This window comes from Apteryx rowi, unplaced genomic scaffold, assembly GCF_003343035.1.
Source record: "Apteryx rowi isolate R43461 unplaced genomic scaffold, aptRow1 scaffold_577, whole genome shotgun sequence".
Lineage (NCBI taxonomy): Eukaryota > Metazoa > Chordata > Aves > Apterygiformes > Apterygidae > Apteryx > Apteryx rowi.
Genome location: NW_020450846.1, coordinates 48,242 through 69,922, shown reverse-complemented (window position 1 = coordinate 69,922; position 21,681 = coordinate 48,242). Strand labels below are relative to the sequence as shown.

Sequence of the window (21,681 nt, the reverse complement as noted above, 5' to 3'; positions counted from 1 at the left end):
CGGTGAAGCGCCTGTGTTTCAAGAAACACTTGTGCTGCTTTTAAAAATCCCCAGTGATGCAGTGATCTTGGGGTCTTGCTGGAAGATGGGAGGGTTTTTTTGGTTTTGGTGGTTTTTTTTTTTAAGAAAAGGGAGGATTTAAAATAGCATTCGGCTTCCTGGCTGGCAACTGAAACGCTAAATGCCCAGGCGTAGGAATTGGGAAGCGAGAGTGGCAAACGAGAAGCTGCTTTCTTCGCTCGCCTTCTTCCAAAATAACCTTTGGACACCTCTCCTTCCACCAGCACGTCGGTGGCCAGCGAGCCCGGGGAGGCTAGCCCACATCCGCCCAGCCGGCCAGCTCCAGCACCCGCGACGCCGGCACGGTGCGAGGGAGATGCCTGCTGATGGCTGCGTTTCTGGAGGAGAAAGAAAAACCCCAAAGGCCTGGTGAGTCTCACGCGATGCAAAGCCACTAGTCGGTGGACAGAGCCAGCTTGCGCAAACACTGCACCGGTTTGATTTGGGGTTGGTTTTTTTTTTTTCCTTCTTCCTGGTTCCTCTTTCAGCAGTGTTTCTTGCAAGCCGGTGGTTTAAATAGATCAGGGTAAAATAGCGACGCTTCTCAGAAGAGGTGTTTTCCAGCTGCGGGCTGCAGGCGTGGGCAGGTATCAGCCTGGGGCATCTAAACTGGGGTTCGCTTAACCCAACCAGCACGTCCCCGTGTTAAATTTTGCACAGGGCTGTTGCTGCTCTAACCATGATGTCCTAAGACAGGCAAAGCTTGAGAGGGTGCTGGTTTATACCTCCTTCTTTGGTGATAACACATATGGCCTTTAATAAATCATATTTCTTGCCACACACTTATTCAGCACGTGCAGAAAATCAGGGAAACTGCCCGTATTCCCGAGGCGTCTGCATGCAGACAAGGTTTGGCAACGCAAAGCCCCCCTCACATGCTTGTTTGCTCAAGTCACGGCACGGAAAAGGATCYGGTTTGGACGAGAAACTGTATTTGAGTTTGTTTACTGTGCCCCAGCCAAAAAGAAAAGCCTAAAAGGGACACAAATAGGGACGAGCAAACTGAACGTTTCTGGTTCCTGCTTTTTAATTGCTTGCGGCAGGTTATGCCAAAATCTGGGGAAGAAGTTTGGTTTTTGAAATGCATATTTAGTGTCATTTTAATAAAGAATGCAAACGCTTGCGTGGGCAGCAATTGCTCCCAACACGAATTGCTGCATCGCCGGGGCAGCAAAACAGCATGTTCATTGTATAAAAACACCTCCATCCTCCCCTTCTCGGCACGAGCAAAGGCAGCTCATTCCCCGGCTTCCCTTTGAAAATAAGTAGGGAAGAAAGGAGCGTCCTGCTAGCCTGAGGGTTTGGATAGTTTGGCTCTTCTTCCAAAGAGCAGCTCGAGCTTTTCCCTAGACAACGGAAAAGGGCCGCGGCCGGGACGGCGTGAGAGGTGTCGCCTACCCTGTGATCGCAGACGCCGGCCAAAAGCCAAAGCGCAACCCGCGCTGCAGAAACACCCCGAGGCCGACTCCGCATCTGCCTCCCCTCCCGGCTGCTCGTTCCGCTTCGAGGTTTGGGATTGTTGGGCTGCCGCGGCGGCAAAGCCTCCTGCCGCGCAGCCTGGGGCTTCACCGGGGACAGGGAGCCGGGGACGGAGAGTTAGGGACAGCTGGGGGAGCTCCTTGCAAAGGGCTCGGAGGCGGCTGGGCCTCGGGCCAGCCGCCCTCCCTCTCCATCCCTCCCTCCCAAGCCGCTGAGATCATTTTCCTGTGGCTTTAGAGGGTCCAATCCGACCGCCCTCTCCCTTTGGGCCGGGGGGCAAAGGGGCCTGCAAAGGAGTTGTCCCAAATTCAAGGGAGGGCCCGACCCCCCGGGGAAGGGTGATTGACTTTCTGTGGGTCCAGTAGAGGAAGAGGAAGAGGAGGAGGGAGGCGTGCTGGAGGGGGGGAACGAAGGAGGGAGGAGGAGTCCAGACAGGGTGCTGCCCTGGGCTCAGTCCCACCTGGAGCAGGTGCGAGGGGCGCGTGTGCCCATCGTCAGGGCGTCTGGGCTCCGGGGGCGGCGAGATGCTGCGGGACCGCACGCTCCGGCTCCAGCATGGGAACCGCATCGAGGCCCTGTGCGTGCTGGGCACCCAGATCTCCACCGATGTCTACGGGTGAGTTGGACACGTTAACTCTTCCCTCTCCCTCCCTTCCTGCGCCTTGATGTTTCTTGTTTCTTTTCCCCAGTGCCTCAACCCCCTCCTCCGTTTCCCCCCCACCGTTTTTCCTTCTGCTCCCCCCATCTGCACGTTGGCCTGTTGCCCAGCTCCCGAGTCCCTGCATATCCCTTCCCCAGGAGTCCCCAGAAGCGTTTTTGGGGGGGTGATGAGACAGCCCCCTTCCATGCCTCCCAAATCTGGGTCGCTGCCACACACCGCCCCCGTGCCGTGTCCCCATCCCAGCCTCAATTCGAGGGCGTGAGGAGAGATTTCGTCCCGCAGCCCTGCTTTCCCAGGCGGTTTGGGAGGCATCGGCATCCTCGCGGCAGGTCCACGGGGGCTGAAGCCCCCCACGCCACGCAGCAACCCAACCCGGCTTAAACCGTGCAGTTTCACACAATTCCCCAAGGAAACGGCCTCGATTTACAGCACGTGGCGTGCCCTCGCTGGAAGACCCGCGTCCTCCCGGCTCCGGGACCTGCCGGTTTTTGGCGGGGAACCTCCAACCTACTGGCCGGGAGAAGATGTGGCTATTCAGGCTGGTCCGATCCCACGTTGCATGAAATGCTTCACCCTCTGCAGAGAGATCCAGCTCCTCTATAGGGCTAAAATCTGCTTCAGACCACGTCCGAGCAATCCCTACCCTATCTGATGCTGCCACGCGGGGCTGTGCCTTGCTCCGAGTTCTTCTGCAGCACTAACATCTGCAACCCCTGAGGCGTCCCCGGCTTTATTTCCAGAGACCCGCAATTCCTAGACTATGCCGTGCAGTCGCAAAACCGCTCCTGAAAAGCCCCGGCTGGCCCACGGACATCATCCAGCAGGGAGATGAAGGGTTTTAGCTGCCTGCGCTCCAACCCGGGACACACGCTGCCTACGTCGCCAGCAGCCAGCCCCGGCCTTTCGCTCTGTTAATCTATAACAGACCGGCGCTGGCAGTGCAAACGTTCTCAGAGGAGTGGGCAAATCCTTCCCCGGGCTTTGCAAATCTGCACAAGTCCCAGCAAAGAGTCTCAGGTGTCAGCATTTGCACGACACAAAGAAAGTATTTATTCACCCAGGGTTCGTACTCCAAACGCAGCTTGATCCATCTGTGGTCAACAGATCCAGTTACCAAGCGATATTCCCTTGGAAATTTGGAGACCAGAGGAAGAAGCAGGGTTGGGACACGGGAGGAAAGAGCAGGAGACCGTGGGGACAGATGGCAAAGGAGGGGACGCAGCTGGGAGCACTGGGCGACGAGAGGAAAACAAGACCCCGTGACAAGCTGCGTCCTGAAAGAGCGTGCAAGTTATCACAACATAAACTCCGTGCCCATAAGACGAAACAGAGTTGCACTTCAGAAAGCCCCAAGATAATTGTTCCCCAAAAGAAAACAACATATTAAGTCCAAATACTTTGTTCCTGTCCGTCGTAGGCAGCGCCGGTCCTCACCCAGCTGCTTATGCAAGTCTCACCCTCGATGCTCAAGATAAACAGCACAGCTACAGCTCATCTGGCTTCTCTCCGGGTCACATCTCCTCCCAGTGGGATCCCCAAACCCCAGAACCAAGGAAACCAAACCAGTTTTGCACGCCTAATTAAATGCAATTTAACAATGTAAGAAATGCCCAGACAGCATCAAGCAAGCGCTCAGATTTCCTCTTTCCCCTTGATGCCACCGGCTCAGGGCTTTACAGCCGTGCCAGCGCGGCGCGGGGCGGTAAAGGATGCTGTAATGGTGATACGGCGGGCGCTCTCGGGTGTCGGTGCCGCAGCCACGGGGCTGGTTGCACACATGCTGGAGAGGCCGGCGCTCAAAGCGAGCCCGGACCTTGCAAACTGTAAGCGGCCCCAAAATAAAAACCCTGGAAACACGGGGAAAGGAGGGACAGGGAGCCAAGAGAGGCAAGGGAGATCTGCTGAGTGGCATGAGAAAGGCAAGGGTAGGTCATGCTGGGAGTGGTGCAATACTTGCTATTGCTAGGTGGGACAAATTACCTCTAAATTTGAATTTCCTCTGGCAAAAGCTTTCGGCTCAGCTGAAATGCTTCTAGGATGAACTATTAAACAATGGGTTTGACTCCCTTTAAAAATCAACAAAAAATTCTGAATTGAAATGAACTTCAAAACAAAAAAACAAGCTCTTTTGTTCCAGCAGTACTAAGTGCTTAGCCTGTAATTGTAACAGATTGCAATCTAGTTTTTTATAAGCTAAAAAGAACCGATGTCGGCAAAGTAGGTTCATTTTTCCAAAAGAGCATGTTCTGCCGTAAAACAGTCCCTCAAAGCATTCCCAGGCAGTGATAGTTACGTGCAGCTTTTTGAAAGGACAGGAGGGTAGAAAGGAGCCGGTGGCTAGCGTGGAGATGCCAGCGTGCCTGGTCTTGGCTATGACTCGAGGAGCGAGATTAATTGCTCTGGGAACCGAGCGCTTTGGGTTGCTCACGGCACCGTTGCAAGCCGAGGTGAAACCTCGTCCTTGCTGCGGCACGGTGCCGGGCGCCTGCTGGTCTCCAAATTTCGGCATGTTTGGGGCTGCCTCAGCTGAGCGCAGGCCTCCGCAAACTTCTTTGCAGAGCGGCTCCGGCCGGCGCGGTCTCCTTCAGCCTGAAGCACACGGAGGCGGTGAACGTGGAGGTCGTCACCGGAGAGCAAGTGGAGGTGGCGCCAGGGAACGGGGGGCCGCGGTGGCCTCTTGACAAGGGGACGGTCCTGAGACTCAGCATGAGCCAAGCCAGCACGGAGGTCAATGACAACAAGGTGAAAAGCGGGGTGCCGGGGGTCTGTGTAGCCTCTCTCCTTCGCCGGGATCTCACGGACCAAAGCATCGCTCCCCTGCCCGCAGGCGCCGGGCGCTGTCATCCTGCCCTTGCTCCTCATGTGTGTTTGGGTGCTTCCAGGTCACCGTGAGCTATTACGGAGAGGAAGGAGGACAGCCCATCGACCAAGCCGGGGTCTTTCTCACGGGCATCGGTGAGTATGATGCTTTCGCAACAGCACAGCCAGAGCTTCAATCCCTCTTCGCCCGCTTGCAGAGTTGCAAAAATCCCATCCTTCGGGAGCAAAGCAAGCAGCGCGACCTGGGAGGCTCTGCGCACAGGGAGCCAACCGCACGCATGGACAACACAAGAAGGATCTTGTTGCTCCTTCCAAAAATGCCCCAGTGAAGTCCATTTTTGTCACCTTTAAGGGCTTAGCAGGGCAATGCGGGTGCAAGTCCTTGTGCGGAGGGCCGTGGGAGACGCTTTGAGAATTAAACTCAATCCTTTTCTCCTGCTTTGATAATACTTGCCTGAAAGAAGCTGTACGGTTTAGCAAGTTGTTCTTCCCACTGCCTTAGCAGCAAAACAGCTTCTGCACTAACCAGGCTGTCTCACATGGTGCTTTGAAACATGCCTGGAAACCCAATCCACCTTCCCTCCGGTACCTCGTTGTGATGGAAAACATCCAAGTGTGTCGCCACAGCAGCAGCGTGTCTGGAGGGAAGGAGCGGAGGGCAAGAGAAATGCCCTGCCGTGCTCTCAGGCACTCTCGCGGGGGGTGAATATTGGGACTGGTCCAAATCCTGAAAATAAACCATCCCGCACAGTGTGTTTTCGCCGGGCCTAGCTAATATCTAGAGCGTGAATATTAACCGCTTCGTTTAACAGAGTAACTCAGGCCATCTGCTCTGAGCAGGGCCCGTAATGTGGAAGCAGAGACAAGCTCAGATTTGGCAGGTCAGACCCGGGCCAGGTGGACTCTTGCATGCAACAAACCGCAAAGCCACAGCAACAACTGCTTCTCCAAAGGGCACGGCAAAATCTCAGCCAGTTAAAACCCAAAGCCCACAGAGATTTCTCCAGCAGTCTCAAAACCTCTTGGGCTGGCTCCCAGAAGCGCTGGGGTCATTCCTCCCAGTGCAGGTCCATCACCAGCTCCCGTGTCACCTCCGCAGACTTGCTCCTGGTGCTTTCTGCCAGAGGAGGAGATGCATCCCGCTCTGCAGAAATCCCGAGCAGATGCTTTGGCCCCGCTCAGAGCTGCATTGCCTGTCAAAATCTGCCTTAGCCGGGGCTGGAGAAAGGCCTGACTGCGGGTGTCTGTGTTCCCAGGGATCTCTCTGGATGTCGATGCAGATCGGGATGGAGTGGTGGAAAAGAATAACCCCAACAAGGTAATCCAGCCTCTACTTTCCTGACATGAATTGAAAGTTAGGGAGCACAGAGCTTTGCAGGAGGAAAATGGGAACAGCCCCCTCTTGCTCTGCCTGTCCTCGTCTCTGCCCGTTCAGGAAAAGCAGCCGATGTCAAGGGGGAAATCCATGGAAGCAGAGCATCAAAAACAACCTGGGAGCTCATGCTATTGCCAGGCCCATGGGCAAACCTGGCCCTTCACACGCAGAAGGGAAGCCTGAACCCAAATGCGGGTCTGGCTGCTCTTCCCGGGTCATGTTGCTGGCGGCCGGCACGTCCCGGGTCTGTGACAACTGCCACCGTCCCCAGGCGCTCGCTAAGCCAAGGTGGTGTATTTTAGGCAACCTGGACGTGGGGCCCAGATGGGCAGGGGGCCATCCTGCTTGTGAACTGCGACAGGGAAAGCCCTTTTATTCCTGCGCTGGACTGCGATGATGAAAGAGTGTTCAGCAAAGAAGGTACACGGCCCCTTCGCCATCCCCAATCCCGATTTTTCACGGCCAAGTTAAAAGCACCGGGGGATATTTTCATTACCCTGTTGCTGCTAACACCACGGGATGGCAAGACAAGAGACAATTTTTACAGTCGAAATCGAATATCTTAGACTTAGTAGACAAACGTTCACATTTTACATTGTTAATGCAACTTCCACATCCTTTTGGTCTCTGCTGGTTAAAATAGCTCAGTTTTGCTTTCCAGCATCTTGCGAACTGGAAAACTGCTTCAGTATTGGAGCTAGAGAGCCTATCCTTATAAAAAATAGAGAATCTCACGTTCCTTGTGTATCGCTAAGTTTTAAAAAGTCATTTGTGTACTTGCTAAGTCTGAGTTCAGAGCCATGCAGGCCCATCAGCACCCCGCAGAGGCTCCGCTTCAGAAACAAGCAATGCAAAAATGCTCTTTCATTCCTTGGTCCTTGAGGCGGGCTTGGTCTTTTTGGAGATTAAGTTTTGCTTAGGAACTGGCTGTCGACGGGCTGATCGCTGCTCTGACTCATGCTTCATGAAGCCGAATTGCTGAGCTAGCTTCCCATGCGGGATCACGCTCCCGTCCTCTTTTTTATGCAGCGCGAGCTAATTGCTTCCCCTGAGGTGCGGCAGGGGCATAAAGCACAGCCAAAAAAACAGCAGAGGTCACAGAGGTGCACTGCCAGAGCTTGGCCTCGGGATGCTTCATGGGGGTGACAGAGAAATGGGAAAGGAGCTGGCCCAGACCTTGGAGTTAGGGGAGAGTTGTAGGGCCGGCAGCCAGAAATACCCGTCTGTTCCGGAAAAAAAAATCCACACACAAAGCCGGTGCCTGTCGGCTTTGTGGTGCCAGGACCGGGCTGTGGGAAAAGGACACTTTCAAAGCACGAGCACGAGCCCCACCAGGTCTGAGCGCTAGCAAGAGCACGGGTTGTTTTTCCAGCACGCGTGCAAAGGCTGCTAACGCGTGAGGAGCATCTTCTTGGCTAGAAAACCTGGGGAGGAAGCAGGCAACCTGGTCGGAGCTGCGTGGTGTAACTCCCCTAAGGGTGTTTAATCACGAGCTGACAAACAGACGTGGTCCCTGCAGCATGGAAATCGGGCGTCCGACTTTGGGGCGAGCAGGGGGGGATTGGGCTGCCTCCGCACCAGCCCTGACTTCAGCTGTGTTTCAACCCCAGATTTGCTGGACATGTCTCGGATGGTCCTGAGGACTGAAGGCCCGCCGAGACTCCCCCGGGGGTATGAAATCGTTCTCTACGTTCCCCTCTCAGACGCTGACAAAGTCGGGGTCTTTTACGTGCAGAGTAAGTCCTTCCTTGCCGCTTTCTCTGCCCCTTCCCTAAGTTCATGACGCTTTTATTTTCTCTGTAAGCTCTTTGCTTTTTGTCTCCGACCTTGCCCTTTCTGTGCTCTCAAAAACGGGCTCCTGAAGCAAACTGTGTCCTTGGCAGCCCTTATCCGGTGGCGATGGACAGTTTCTCTAGCAACCGCACCAATTTTTCCAGGCTTGACTGCTCTCCCTTTTCAGGCAATTCCCGCCTCTGCTCTTAGCAGCACCAGGGATCACAGCCAGGGATGCAGGCGTCTTCGCCTGCTTCCCTACGCAAATGAGGTCGGGGCCACAACCTGTGTCCCTGCAGCTGTAGGGCCCGGCAGGTAGGGATAGAGATGAGCCGGAGAAATAACCTTTCGGAAAATACTTGCCAGCTTTAAAGCATTTTGGCTGGCCAGCAATTCTCAAACAGAGCCAGAGCGATTGCAAAACTCTGGAGAGTAACAAACAGAGGTGTGGGGCACTCAAGTGATTTATCCACGGTCATCCAGCAAAGCAGCAGCAAACAAAAAAAGCAAGTGCCCCAACCACCAGCTGCTTCATCCATTAGACAACTCCACCTTGCTGCGCCGATTCTTTGCAACAGAAAAATTGGCAACGCAACAGAAAAATTGGCAATGCAATAGAAAACCTGGCACTTTCAGAAGGGTGATGCTGGCCATGTTGGGACTCGCAGCTCCCCTGGGTGGTATCTGTGAGGGGTTTCCCAGGAGAGGAGCACGAAGGCATGCATTCCCCAGGTGCACTGTGTAGAGCAGCCGGGGGAGGGACCAGACTAGCACCAGAAATCCTACCAAGTCCTCGAGCCTTTGCCCTTCATGTGCTCCCGCAAGCGCCCGGAGAGGCGCCAGCCAGGCGGTCGGAAGGGATCAGCTTGCTCCGGAGGCTGGCAGATGCCGGTGGCCCCAAGAACTGGATGCTCGAGGGGCAGGAGGAGTTCGGGTGCTCTTGGTGGTGTCTAACCACCTTTGTGCCGAAGCCAGCAGCAAACCACTGCCTTCCCGGAGGAGCAGGGGAAGGGGGGTAGCTTGGACGGAGCTGAAAGCACAGATCCCACCTGGGCAGCAGAGCCTGCCACATCCCTTTAGCTTTTACAAACATCACGGAAAGCGCTGATTAACACCGGGGGTTTAGCGGGTTAAAACAGCGTCACGAGGATGCCTGCGGGACCCCTATTGCCACATCCAGTGGCGCTGGACTGGATCTGTCGCTGTGGGGAAGCCTGGAAGAGGTATGCACAGCCCATCCCTCTCTCCCTGGGGAAGCAGAGAGCATTTCGGACAGCAGTTCCTCGCTGCCCAATCCCAACCTGGCCCTCAAGGGCACCACAAATCCACCTCCCCCAGCTGAAACCCAAGACGGTGGCCTGGCGAGCTGGCTCGGCGCTTGCTCCCTTAGCTCAGATGACAGCACGCTGGCCCGGGCTCCCAGCCGCCCCGCTGAATTAATCAGGAAGGCATCCAAGAGCTGAGCAACAGGTCTCAAGTCTCAGCCTGTCACCGAGGAGCCTGCAGGCATTGCTACCCGCCGGCAGCCAAGGTCGGGGGGCTGCAAGGGCAGACATCCCACGAAAAATGTCTTTTAACAGCGGCTAGGGGAAGGAAAGGATTTGGGATGCTTCGCCCTTGCCCTGTGATTGCAAAACTGCAAGAGATGGAGCTGGCGTTAAGATTTTTCTGTTGGGTGGACGCTACGTCCATCAGCAGAAGAGAAATAGCTCCAGCACAGAGGGACTGTGATACCTCGTCTCTGGGGACGTGAACAAGCAAAACAAATTTTAGCTGTGTGAGCCCATCCTGAACTCTCCCTTTTTTCCCTAGATCCCTTCTTCGGGCAGCGCTACATCCACATCCTGGGCAGGCAGAAGCTGTACCACGCCGTGCAGTACATGGGCGGCCCTGCGGAGCTGGAGTTCTTCGTCGAGGGACTCTGCTTCCCTGATGACAGCTTCCCCGGGCTCGTCTCCATCCACGTCAGCCTCCTGGAGTCCCTGGCCGAGGTCTGGAGGCACCCGGGGAAGGGGCGTTTGATGGGAGGCCGCAACGGCTAGAGGGCTATGGATGAGGGGGATGGGGAATGCAAGGAGAGCAGTTGCGCAGCCAAAGGGCATAGAGTAGCTGTCACCTTAACTCAAAAATGACCTCACAGGTAAGGTACGTTGGTGGGATAGTGCTAAATGGAGACCAATAAGGTCCTAATACCTCCCGGCTTGTCGACAGACCTGCAGGCCAGGGTCCCCCGCTGCCTTAAATAGCTATTTAACCCTCACTTGGGTGCAAAGTGATATGCAATTAGCCCTGCTGCCCTGCTGTAAATCCAGGCGATTCCCCTGGCCCGCCTCCATCCCAGCCGGGCACAGGGCCGCGGGGATGCTCCGCATACCTGCCCTGGTGGCGGGGGCAAAGCAGGTCTCCGGAGCCCGCCCGTCTGCTGGTGCTGAGCTCTCACCCAGCCAGCCCCGGCTCGCTGTTGTGCCTTAAGGTGCAATAAAGGTGACAGCAAGAAGGGGAACGCTCCCCAGTTCCCGGCGTGCTGCAGTCTAGAGCTCTGGATTAGCGGGAATAATAAGCCAAGCTAAAACCGCGGGGGAATTCATTACACGTCAGCCCGCCTCGGCTGCAGGAGCTCAGAGCGCAGCAGATCTCGGCTGCCTTGACCGTTGGCCCTCCTGGGCCCTGCCGCCGGTGCATGTGGCTATTGCTGCCCTCCTCCGCTGACGGCCCCACTGCCGCTGAGCTCGGCCCACTTCTCAGCGTGTTTGCGGCGCCCCTGGTTCCTCCCCGCAGGGTATCCCCCACACGCCGATCTTCACCGACACCGTGGTGTTCAGGGTAGCGCCGTGGATCATGACCCCCAACACGCTGGCGCCAGTGAACGTTTTCATCTGCAGGTAAAGGCCAACGGAGGATGCCTTCCCTGACGGATCAGTCCGCCGCAGCCTTACACCTCCCTGCTCTCCATGGGGTCTAGCTAACATGCGCTGGGCGTCGTGGAGGGACAGGCACCCCCTTAGCAGCCCTAGGCACCCTCCCAGGCGCCTGTTGTGGGCCCTTGTCCTTCCTAGACATGACCCAAGAGCCTCTCCGTTGATTTAAGCTACATGTTGAGGGCTCAGCTGGGCTGGATCCGGCCAGCCAGTTCACAAGACAGTGAAAACCCCCACACGATGTAGGAAACTGGGCAATGCTTTTCTGATGGCAAAGACAGGAGCCACAAAAGCTGAGGCGCCCAATTTAGGGCCACAAACCATTCTGCAGCAGTGCCTGGGCTGGCCCAGACCTAGGGGCCGTTACAATCACAGTTTCCCCAGGTCATTGGGCCACGGCAGCCAGAGCCTGGGTATCTGCCCCGTCTGTTGGGGAGGCGATAGGTGGAGGGGAAGGCAGCTGGCTGGGGGTGAGCGTCCATCCCCCAACACCGCAGCACTTCAGCCGCTTCCCTCCCACCTTTCGCCTTCCCAGCATGAAGGACAACTACCTCTTCTTCAAGGAGATAAAGAAACTAGCAGACAAAGCCGGCTGCGAGCTGAAGGTTTGCTACGGCTACATGAACCGTGGGGACCGCTGGATGCAGGTACGGAGGCACCAGAGGGGGCCAGGCAGGCCACTGGCCAAGAAAACACTACCCTAAAGCCGAGCCCTGCAGAGGGGCTGCCTTTCCTCCCTGCAGATATGCAACGTCTCCCTTTCCCTCCACCTCATTTAGGATGAAGTTGAGTTTGGCTACATCCACGCTCCCCACAAAGGCTTCCCGGTGGTGCTGGACTCCCCCCGAGACGGAGGGCTGAAGGATTTCCCCATCAAGAAGCTGCTGGTAAGAGCAGGCTGGCCCCGCCGCGGGTGGTCACCCTCTCTTGTATTGCCCCAGGAGCCCAGGCTGTGTCCAGGCTGTCTCGGAAACCTCCGATTCCTCCACACCTTTAATCCAGAAGGCCTCCAGGATAAGAGGGGACAGGAAGGAGCTCACCTCTCTGTAAAAGAAGGACTTCTGCCAAACTCTGGGACAGGGTGGATTTCTTGACACCATATTTTTGAGACGTGGGCTGCTTTTTCCTTTTCCTCTTCTGCACCCGTGAATATGCTTCAACTCTTGAGAAGGAGAGGAAAGGAAAATGTAAGAGGAGGCAATTTACTTGCCCAAAAGATGCAGCCAGCTGCCAACAAATCCCTATAGGGCTTCTCCACCAAATGCAAAGGGCCAGCATAGGAAGGGTGTGCAAAGAGAGCTGCCTAGGAGAGCAGTGACCCCAAACAACACATTTTGGGAGAGCCCAGTGAAGACAAGCATTGACAGAAGAGGGCTTGAAGGCCAAACCTTTAACTATGAGACTTCACCAAGCTGGAGTCTATCCTCCAGTGACATTAAATCACATAGCCTTGTCAAATGTAGTGATGGAGACCTCAATATTACCCCATCTGTGCTGTTTCCTATACCCGGGACAGAAAGGGCAGGAGATCCTCAGGTAGCTGTGAACTCTCTGACCCCATAAACCCAGCCAGACTCATCCAGCATCACAACAGACAGCTCCTGCAGGGCCCACTCACCGCCCGACAGCTCCCAGCAGAGAGCTGCCGGCAGCCCGGCGGCTGGCTCCCGTCCTAACGAAGGATCCCCATGTCTTAACGCCCCGTCCAGAGAGCCACAGGGCTTCAAGGGGACTCTGTCCGTCCTCGCGGCAGCCTCAGTCTACCCCTTTACCACAGAAGTAACTGGAGAAGAGGACGGCGCGCTGGCATTTTAACATCGGCAGCTCACTTTTTCGCTGCGTGTCAGTTTGGGGAAGGTTAATTGCTTTCAAAAGTGTTGCTTTTATCATGCCTGAAATGAGTACATGCAGTCCTGGATTTGTCAGGCAGGATGGGAATAGCATGCTGATCCGCTCCTTTACAAGTAAGTCAGGCAACTACACGTATCTGCCCTCTTTAGGAATTGCTTTGCTTCATATTTAAAGAAGCAATTTCAGCCTTTGGAGCTGCTAACATATTATATTCCAATCTTCTGCTTTGAAGCCTCCCCTAATCTCCACTATCTTTCCAATCTCATTTTCCAGCTAGGACAATTTAGCCAAACACAGCACATACAAGGGTCCTCCTCTCCCGCGGCAAAGCTCTAAGCCTCTGGGACCCTGAGCGAGGGGAAAAAAAAGACGGCAGGGAATTAGCCCCTCAAAGTCAGTCTAGAACTGATAGGACTCAGATGCCACAAACCTGGGCTGAAACAGCACTAGGGAGGAACATGACAGTGACTTGACAACCGAAACCGTACTGGCTCCATGGATTATTAAATGGAAATAGGCTGAGAGCAGGTGTTAGATGCTCCATCCCTCCCACAGCATCCGTGAGCCTCCAGGGAAAGGATCTCTGACCCCCAGCCACCCTCCAAACAGGCACCCCAAAATGCACAGAGAGCCTTGGAGAAAGGCAGCCCCGCTGCGTCCTGTCTCATCCCCGCAGAGCAGAGCTGCCCCCAGTTTTCTGCGAGGTGGGAACCCCTGACTTGCCAGGCTTTGCCCCAGAACGGGGGGGATGGCAGAGCATCCCGTTCGCTACAGCTGTGTTTGCTTGGCATGAACAAGCTCTTTGTTCTGTGGCTAGATCATAGCACGACGGAGAAAAAGCCTCAGAGATGTGCAGGGAACAGAGGGGGTTGGAACTGGCAGCTCCCAGCTTCTCCAAACACCCTTGATTAAAAAAGCAAACTTCTAGTTCTTAACTGTGCACCCTCGGGTGTCCCTCCTCGTTTTTACTAAGCCGGATGCTTCTCTTGCTTGACTGCATCCCTGCAGCTCCCATCTCTCCGCTGCATCTCTCCAGCCCCAGGATGACACTGAGGCTTTCGCACCGAGCACCGTCACGCCTGCGTTAAGCCGAACTTCGCAGTTCTCACACTGAGATTTCACAGGATCGCAGGTTTGCTTTGCCAGGGTACACAGGATGGTCGCCCCCAGAGAGATAAACGCGACAGGAGCATACCCTCTTACAGAAAAGAAAACACTGCCATGTCAGTGTCTAAAGAGAGCCGTTCGAGGATGCAGCCTGGAGAAACTGGTGTTAATTGAAGCATTCAGCTGGATGCTTCACCCCTAAGGAAATGCAACACTAATAAGTGAGATTTAATGAAAAAAAGAACAGGGGATATCTGATCTTGTTCATGCAGCTGCATTGCACTGTCATGAGCTTCAAAACCAGGCTGACTTAAATCAGAACGAGCAAGGATAGTCTGTGGTTTCTCATGGACTGCATTTATGTCCTGGATCCCTGCAGAACCATTGCAAGATTTTTGTCCTGCTGCTGGCAGTTGGCTTTGCCTCGTCTTTTTTAATATTTCGGTCTCTCCCTAGTGCATTCAAGTCTAACATGTCACAACCATAGCACAAAGGGTTAACTGCCTCTGCAAGAATAGCACCTTAAATCGCAGGTATACTAAGTCCTCAAAATCAGGCTTAAATAGGATTTAAGTGAAGTATAGCCCTTCAGATGGTTCTTATTCCTAGGGAGGATTTACCCTCTGGGGCTGAGTTCAAGCTCTCACTTGACATGAGCCATCTAGACATTCAGCTTCGAGGCCACCTCATCACCTAAATAATTAGCTTAACTTGGACACTTAACTGTCGGCTGCGGGATGCCAGAGGAGATCTATCCCTGGCTCAGCGCTCCAGCTCTGCGCCTGGCATTTGCCTTCTATTACTGAGACCAGCTGACTCGGAGGCTTTCATCCTTGCGCTCTTCACACTAGAGCTGCCTCTTTGTCTCCAGAGACCGGCCCTGTCCAGGGATGGCTTTTGCTCTTGATATTTTTACTCCCCGGAGCAGATTTGAGCCCAGCAGGAGGAATGTTTTGCATGTCTGAATTTCTCCTGCAAACAGTTCTGGTTGCCGGAGAGACTAGCCACGTTCCCACGCGCTCGCGCGGCTGCCAGGAGTTTTGGCGTGCCGAACGAGGCCCCCGATCATTTCCCCATGGGTGGGAGCCTGCGACCTTGCAAAATAACCATCAACCAGCCGAGGTGCAGCTCTGCTGCAACAGGAGAGGTGACTGGGGCAGAGCCTCGCTCCGGGAGCTAAAACTCATCCATGCATACCCAGTGGCTGTGCGGCCTTGCAGATACGAGAGGGACTCGGCTGGATTTCTGCCTGGGAAGTGGGTGTAGCCCCGGATGCAGCGAGCACAGACAGATCCATCCCGCAAGGGAGAAGAGGTCTTGCATGGTCTGTGCTGCCAAACCCTCGGGGCCAGGGAAATGACTGGGGCGCGTGCCCAGGGTCATTTCGCAGCCTTTTCCCATAATCCATCCTTATGCCATTCCCCATTAACGCCTTGAAAACAGTCCCTTTCCCTCCTGCGGTAGCATCTGCACAGAAATGCCAGGGGCAATAAAAACGTCTCCGTGGACCTCAAGGAGCACAGGCATGGAGAGGGGAATGTGGGACAAAACCCTCAGCAGGGTTTTGCAGCAGTGGGACAAAACCTCTCTTTTCCCAGGGCCCAGACTTTGGCTACGTGACCAGAGAGCCCCTGTTCGAGGCAGTCACCAGCCTCGACTCTTTTGGGAACCTGGAGGTCAGCCCGCCGGTGACCGTCAGTGGGAAGGAATATCCCCTGGGGAGGATCCTCATCGGAAGCAGCTTCCCCACGTAAGCGAGATGGAGAACCTACGAGTTTGGGAGCAAAGGAATAGCAAATATGTCCCTAAACTCCATGCAAAAAAATTGTGTTGAGGGCCTTAATCAACAGTTTGGTGGCCAGGCACAAATCTGTTGTTCTCCTGTGGAGTGGATGCACCTGGGAGCACCCAGCCCCAGTGCTAAATCTCTGCCTTCACATTCACTCCCTTCTCCACTTCACCCTTCCTTCATCTCGATAATCATGTGTGCATGGATATACGCATGAGCATTTCCCTTATTCCCTCTTTTGGGGGGCATTTTGCCACCAGATGTGCGGGGAGGAGAATGACCAAAGTGGTGAGGGATTTCCTCTACGCCCAGCAAGTGCAGTCTCCCGTGGAGCTCTACTCCGACTGGCTGACCGTGGGCCATGTAGACGAATTTGTCACTTTTGTGCCCAGTCCTGATGCAAAGGTAAGCAGGCAGTATCCCGAAACACGTGACTAGGGGGAACTGCGAGAGCTGTGCTGCTCAGTGGTTACTCCGAGCATGGTGGCAGTCTCCTGTCTTTCAGCAACCCAAATGTGGCATGAAAACCCATGAAAACCCTGTCCTGAGAAAGGGGAACAGCAGAGGAAGCTGGTCTGTTTGCTGCATGAGGGACGGGCTGAGGTTTTCATGCGCAGCTGCACTTCAAGACAGCTCCAAAGGGTAGTTTGGCTTTCAGGGCTGGTTCCTCCAAAAGGCACCTGGAAAAAGCCCAAAGTGACTAATCTAACTTGGACTCCTCCGGGAAAAACCCCACAGCTCATTTTGTATACCTTGAACAACCAAGCCACTGGTTGGGTTCACTCTCCAAAGTTCCCAAAACAAGTGCTCTGTGAACACAGAAAGGCACTTGCCTAGCTAATATCTCCACAGGAGAGAGAAAAACAAGCTGCCTCCCAAGGTGGCCAGAGCTCCCAGCTGTTCAGCAGCTCCTAGAGTGGGTCCGAAACCAACAGCCTGGAGGCAGGAGGCTGCTCCTCCCGGAGGGGAGAGAGCCAGGACGCACGCGAGGCTCGGACCCTGCAAACTCACGCATCCCAGCTTTTCATGGCTCCGTGCTGTCTTCTTGCCCTCTCCTCCTAGGAAGTCAGAGCACGATTGCTCACTCAGCCCTCCCTGACTCCCCCTTGCATTGCGATGCTAGATTAGAGACAGAAGCACCAGCCAAGGTGTGGTCAGCCCAGAGAGAGAAACATTAGCCCAGGTATCGCAGCTCCAGCCTACGCTGCGAACGCCTAGCGAAGCAGACTCTTCCTTTACCCTGCTTGCAGCTTGCCCAGGCTGTGAGCATCACTCCCTGCAGAGCCCTAAGGAACCAAGCAGCTCCCCTCCACCCAGCCCCAAATCCCCCAGCAAGCAAACAGCTCCCTGCCTGCCTGCCTGCCCGGTGTTTATATTCCCTGCCTGGGGCGGGCAGAGGGAGCAGGATTGGGCCATCCCAGCACAGCCCCATGAGCAGCCCGGTGCAATCCTCCTCCCTGCCCCATCGCTCCCACCTGGGGCAGTTAGCTGGGTATTTATCAGTGGTTCAGCACTTCATTTAGATACATTTGCTCAGCACTGTGGCAAGAAAGACTCTAAATGACAGCAGAGATGTCCAAGCTTAAGGCTCAGGTTTCTTGCAGAAGCCAAAAATGCCTCTGAAGCTCCTCCGGGGCAGCTTTCCTGGGGAGGGGTGCAAATGTGACAGCTTCAAATACCCCCCCCCCTTTTGCTGTTAGCCCCTTTCCCCAACCGTTTGGAGCCTGGGTGCCCCCACGAGCTGGGCTGGCTGGCCATCCTTGCGGGGTGCTTCCCCCGCTGCAAGCAATGAACCCCTTCTCTCCCACTTCCCCCAGCGATTTCGGATGCTGATGGCGAGCCCCGCGGCGTGCTACAAGCTGTTTCGGGAGAAGCAGAAGGAGGGCCAGGGTGAAGCCACCATGTTCAAAGGTAAGGGGATTACTTGGCAGCTGCGGCCAAAGTGGGACAGCCCCGCGAATGGGGCAGGTGATGAGGCCAAAGGGTCAGAGCAAAGAGGTGTTTTCGTCAGCCTGGAGGAATTTCGCAAGCCTCCGACGAGGTGTGTGTGTGGGGAAACGTGCTGATCTTCGTCCCCAAACTAAAGGCCAGCTTTGATGTAGGATGAGGCAGTCAGACTTAGGGCGCGGAGCAGCCGGCCTGACGGTGGGAGCGAGGAAGAGCCAGCACACACCTGACCGCATGGGTATTCGGGACACGTGCACGAGGAAGGGGACCTTTTCCCGCCCCTGCAGCGGTTGTCCTTCGGGCCTGACAAACGAGAGCAACGGGCCTTTCTTCGCAGCAGGACGCCTGTCCACCCGGGCAGCCTGTGCGCCATACCCGGCCCCCTCAAGTCCTATTTTGAGAAACCGAGTGGGCCTGGAGGGATAAAGCCCTCTGCACAGAGGTGACTTTTGCTCAAAGAGCTTCTCTGCCCACTGTAAATACCACCAGACCTCCTGTGGCTTGGGCTGTGCAATCCAGAGAGCTGCAAAAAGTGGGACAGGGCACAGCTGGGAGCCGTGGGCTCTCGTGCCAACCTGAACCAGAGCTGCCAACTGGCACTGAAGTTTTCCAAGTGCAGTTTTTCCTCTCCTGCCCTTCCCTCCACAGGTGGGCTAAAAGTGCCTTGATTTCTTTCAGACTGGCTGTGCTGGAGACTCAATCTCCAATTTAAAACAACAGCTATTGCCCAGGCAGAGCAGCTGTTTGTTAATAAACCATCTGCGAGCAGTCAGGGCATTAGCCGGCTCATAAGAGCAGCAGTGATGTTCTGGTCGCTCTGGACAGACAGTTTGGGCACCTTCTAATCTCAGTTTTGCTTAGGATGAAATTCATCCATCTGCGATGGGATCAGGAAAAGACATCCGCGCCTCTGAGGGGCCCTTGAGCCTTTCGGGCTCAGGTCGCTTTCATTTGTGCAGGATCCAGCTGTCCAAAGGCGAGGGGTGACCTCAGCTCTTCCTGGATTTATCCACAGCATCCGGATGATAGGGAGATGACAGCTCCGATTTTACGGAGCTGGGAACTGAGGCAGCGGAGAAATTTAGCAGTTAATTATTCCCTGGGCAGGAGGATGGACTATATGACCTTTCACAAAGCTCTCCAGGCTAGGCTAGGATATTGAGAAATAGTCAGAGATTCCCCTAGTGCCTGGTTTTCCAAAAGCTAACTATTGGGACTCCGGCAGCCTCAGCCGGAGGCGTTATTCCCAGCATCTCCCACCTCTGCCACGGACAGGGAGTTGGCATGTGAAACTCAGGCTTTTTCTGTCTTTGTGCCTTGACTTAGGCACCGCAAGCCAGGCTTCTGGAAGCCGACAGCAGGCATTTCGTTTCCCTGATCGGGATTTGTATTTGTAGGCTATTCCGGGGCAGACACCAAACGGGTCACCATTAACAAAGTCCTTTCCAACGACATCATGCTGCAACAGAATCAGTACGTCCAGGTAATAACTAGAGTGGGGTGGCCCGCACCTCGCAGGCACGGATCGCGTGGAGGGAGGCATTCGATCAGCAGGGTCCCAGGCAGGGAAACCTGTGGGTCTGAGCATGGTGGGGACACACATGGTGATCCCACGCACCAGCCGCCGGAGGCTTCTCGCCTTAGCCCCATCGCTGGGATGCCCAGGAAGGTGCTGCATTTCGGCAAAAGCTCATGCCGACCCCAAGCCTCTCTTCTCCCCTCACTCCAGCGCTGCATCGACTGGAACAGGGACATCCTCAAAAAAGAGCTGGGCTTGACAGAGAGCGATATCATCGATCTGCCGGCCCTCTTCAAGATGGACGAACATGGCAAGGCTGTGGCGTACTTTCCTAACATGGTGAGAGGTGTCCCTGCTCCTCGGGTCCTCACTGACTCGCAGGGGAGATTCGGGCGTTGGGCTGAGAGAGGGGTTTTGGTAAGGGCCAGGAGCAGATGTCCTGCACAGATGACTGCACCGTAGCAAGAGCTGGGCAGCTAAAACCTTAAGGCTGGCAGTTACAGGGAGAAAGAAAGAGGTTTTTTTTTATTGCAGGAAAAAATATCTTCACCAGGTTCTTCACCACTTTGGGCTTTTTTTAATAAGTCAGCATTACTGGGTTTGAGGTTTATTTAGCCAAATCCTTTTTTCATCTTTAAAATAAAGCAGGGATAAGAATCCTGTAGATCCGGTGGGTTTGGAGCTGTGTGTTGGAAAGGGAGTCAGGCAGTCCCTGGCCGTGACCCTCACCTCCCCAAGGACATGGATGGGCTTGGATGGAGAGGCAGAGCAAAACTGATCGAGTTGCTTTCTTCCCATAAATAATCTACGGCTTAAGCCTGTAACAGATGGCTACTCCCCTCCTGCCAGGAGAGGCTACCTCCCTCTTCCAATGCAATCCAATTAATGCCCCACAAAACCTTCCCTTGGGATTGTCCAGAGAAGTGAGACATTTCCCCCCGCCAGCAGCCCTCCTTTTCCCAGAAAGAGACACCATGTGGCTCAGAAAATCCAGCCTTCACTCGAAAGACCTTTTGAACTGGCCAGCTGGCCAGAATCCCAAGATTTTGAAAGCGGTCCGAACGCAGAAGGGGAAAATGATGCCATGTGGAAGTAACCCTGTTCATTGCGCAGGTCAACATGATCGTGCTCTCCCAAGACCTGGGCATTCCCAAGCCGTTCGGCCCCATCGTCGAGGGGGAGTGCTGCTTGGAGCGGCATGTCCGCTCCCTCCTGGAGCCCCTGGGCTTGATGTGCAACTTCATTGATGACGTCTCCTCCTACCACAAGAACCTGGGGGAGGTCCACTGCGGCACCAATGTCCAGCGCCGGCCCTTCTCCTTCAAGTGGTGGCACGTGATGCCCTAGCCGCCTCCGCTGCGCGCTCGGAGGCATCTTTTTGGTGCTTGCGGCTGTGTGCTTTTGCTTGCGGTTCGGTTAACCTAGATGTGAAGTGCCAGGCGTGCCCTCGGTTCATGTTATTGCCTTCCTTAGTGCCCTCTGGGGGCTGTGGAGATGCAGCGATGGGGGGAGAAAAAACAGGGAGAAAAACAGCAATTTCTGGTGAGGTGTGGTGCCAACAATTTGTACTGATGAGAATAAAACGAGGAAACGTTTCAGGAACGTCTTCCTTTCTGTAGGAATGCCTTGTCTGCACTGTTCTTGACTCCTTTACGCCGCTCGAGGGGCGGTGTCTTCTTTCAGTGACAAAAAGCAGGCTTTTGGCCCCAAAAGAAGGGGGCTCTGAAGTGATGATCCCTTTTGCCCTTGGCTCTGGAAAGCGGAGGCCCCCCAAGCACAGGGGAAGAAGGCAAAATCCAAAGGTGAAGGCGTTAAACGTCAGTGGTGCCCACGGTCCCCTCCCAGCTTGGGAGGCAGCCACCATCCAACATGGTGACCAACTTCTCCGGCGCCAGGCTAGGAGCCAGATGGAGGGGGCAGCTCTGCCACCCAGGCCTTCGGGTGAGGAAAATAAGCCATAACTCAACACCAGCGGGCAGTGAGAGGGATAAAAGCTGGGGCACAGGCTGCCCCGAGGCGGGGACAGGCTTTGGGAGCCCCCTGAGACAGGCGAGGCCGCGGGCGCCTGGCGGCCCCAACATGGCGCCCGCCGTGCTTCGTTCCCGCCGGCCCGACCCACGCTCAACATGGTGCCCGCCGCGCGCCGGCCTGAGCCACACCTAAAATGGCTGCCCACCGAATCCGCGCTAGCCCTCCCCATCCTCCAGCGCCCGCTCTCTATGGTATGGGCGGATATTTCCGCTCTCGTAGCGGAAGCTGCGCCAGCGCTAAGATGGCGGCGGCCGTCGTCGCAGTCTCCTTGAGGCGCGGCGTCCTGGGGCGGCCGCTGCTGCTGGTGAGGGGCCGGGAGCTGCTCTGCCGCGGGGCGGCCGGGCCGGGGGG

The 21,681-nt window shown here is 55.3% G+C and overlaps 2 protein-coding genes across 3 annotated transcripts in view; both read left to right on the top strand.

The window, feature by feature from the left end:
* The first annotated feature begins 289 nt into the window (after nucleotides 1–289).
* On the top strand, nucleotides 290–21,160 carry LOC112973955 (protein-arginine deiminase type-2-like). The gene is made up of 18 exons (XM_026082420.1): nucleotides 290–429; nucleotides 1,411–1,568; nucleotides 2,038–2,155; nucleotides 4,759–4,942; nucleotides 5,083–5,155; nucleotides 6,277–6,338; nucleotides 6,698–6,815; nucleotides 8,006–8,131; nucleotides 9,981–10,159; nucleotides 10,947–11,050; nucleotides 11,622–11,733; nucleotides 11,866–11,973; nucleotides 15,643–15,794; nucleotides 16,094–16,238; nucleotides 17,651–17,744; nucleotides 19,178–19,263; nucleotides 19,510–19,638; nucleotides 20,413–21,160. Exons 3-18 carry the CDS (start codon nucleotides 2,064–2,066, stop codon nucleotides 20,644–20,646), a joined length of 1,998 nt encoding a protein of 665 aa, XP_025938205.1. The 5' UTR covers nucleotides 290–429; nucleotides 1,411–1,568; nucleotides 2,038–2,063; the 3' UTR covers nucleotides 20,647–21,160.
* A 381-nt stretch (nucleotides 21,161–21,541) lies between these two features.
* The window catches only part of SDHB (succinate dehydrogenase complex iron sulfur subunit B), a 10,855-nt gene continuing 10,715 nt past the window's right edge, over nucleotides 21,542–21,681 (top strand). For both annotated transcript variants that reach the window (XM_026082421.1, XM_026082422.1), the window contains exon 1: nucleotides 21,542–21,634. In XM_026082421.1, the coding sequence (XP_025938206.1) occupies nucleotides 21,572–21,634 (63 nt within the window). In that variant the 5' untranslated portion in view covers nucleotides 21,542–21,571. The remainder of the gene's footprint in view (nucleotides 21,635–21,681) is intronic.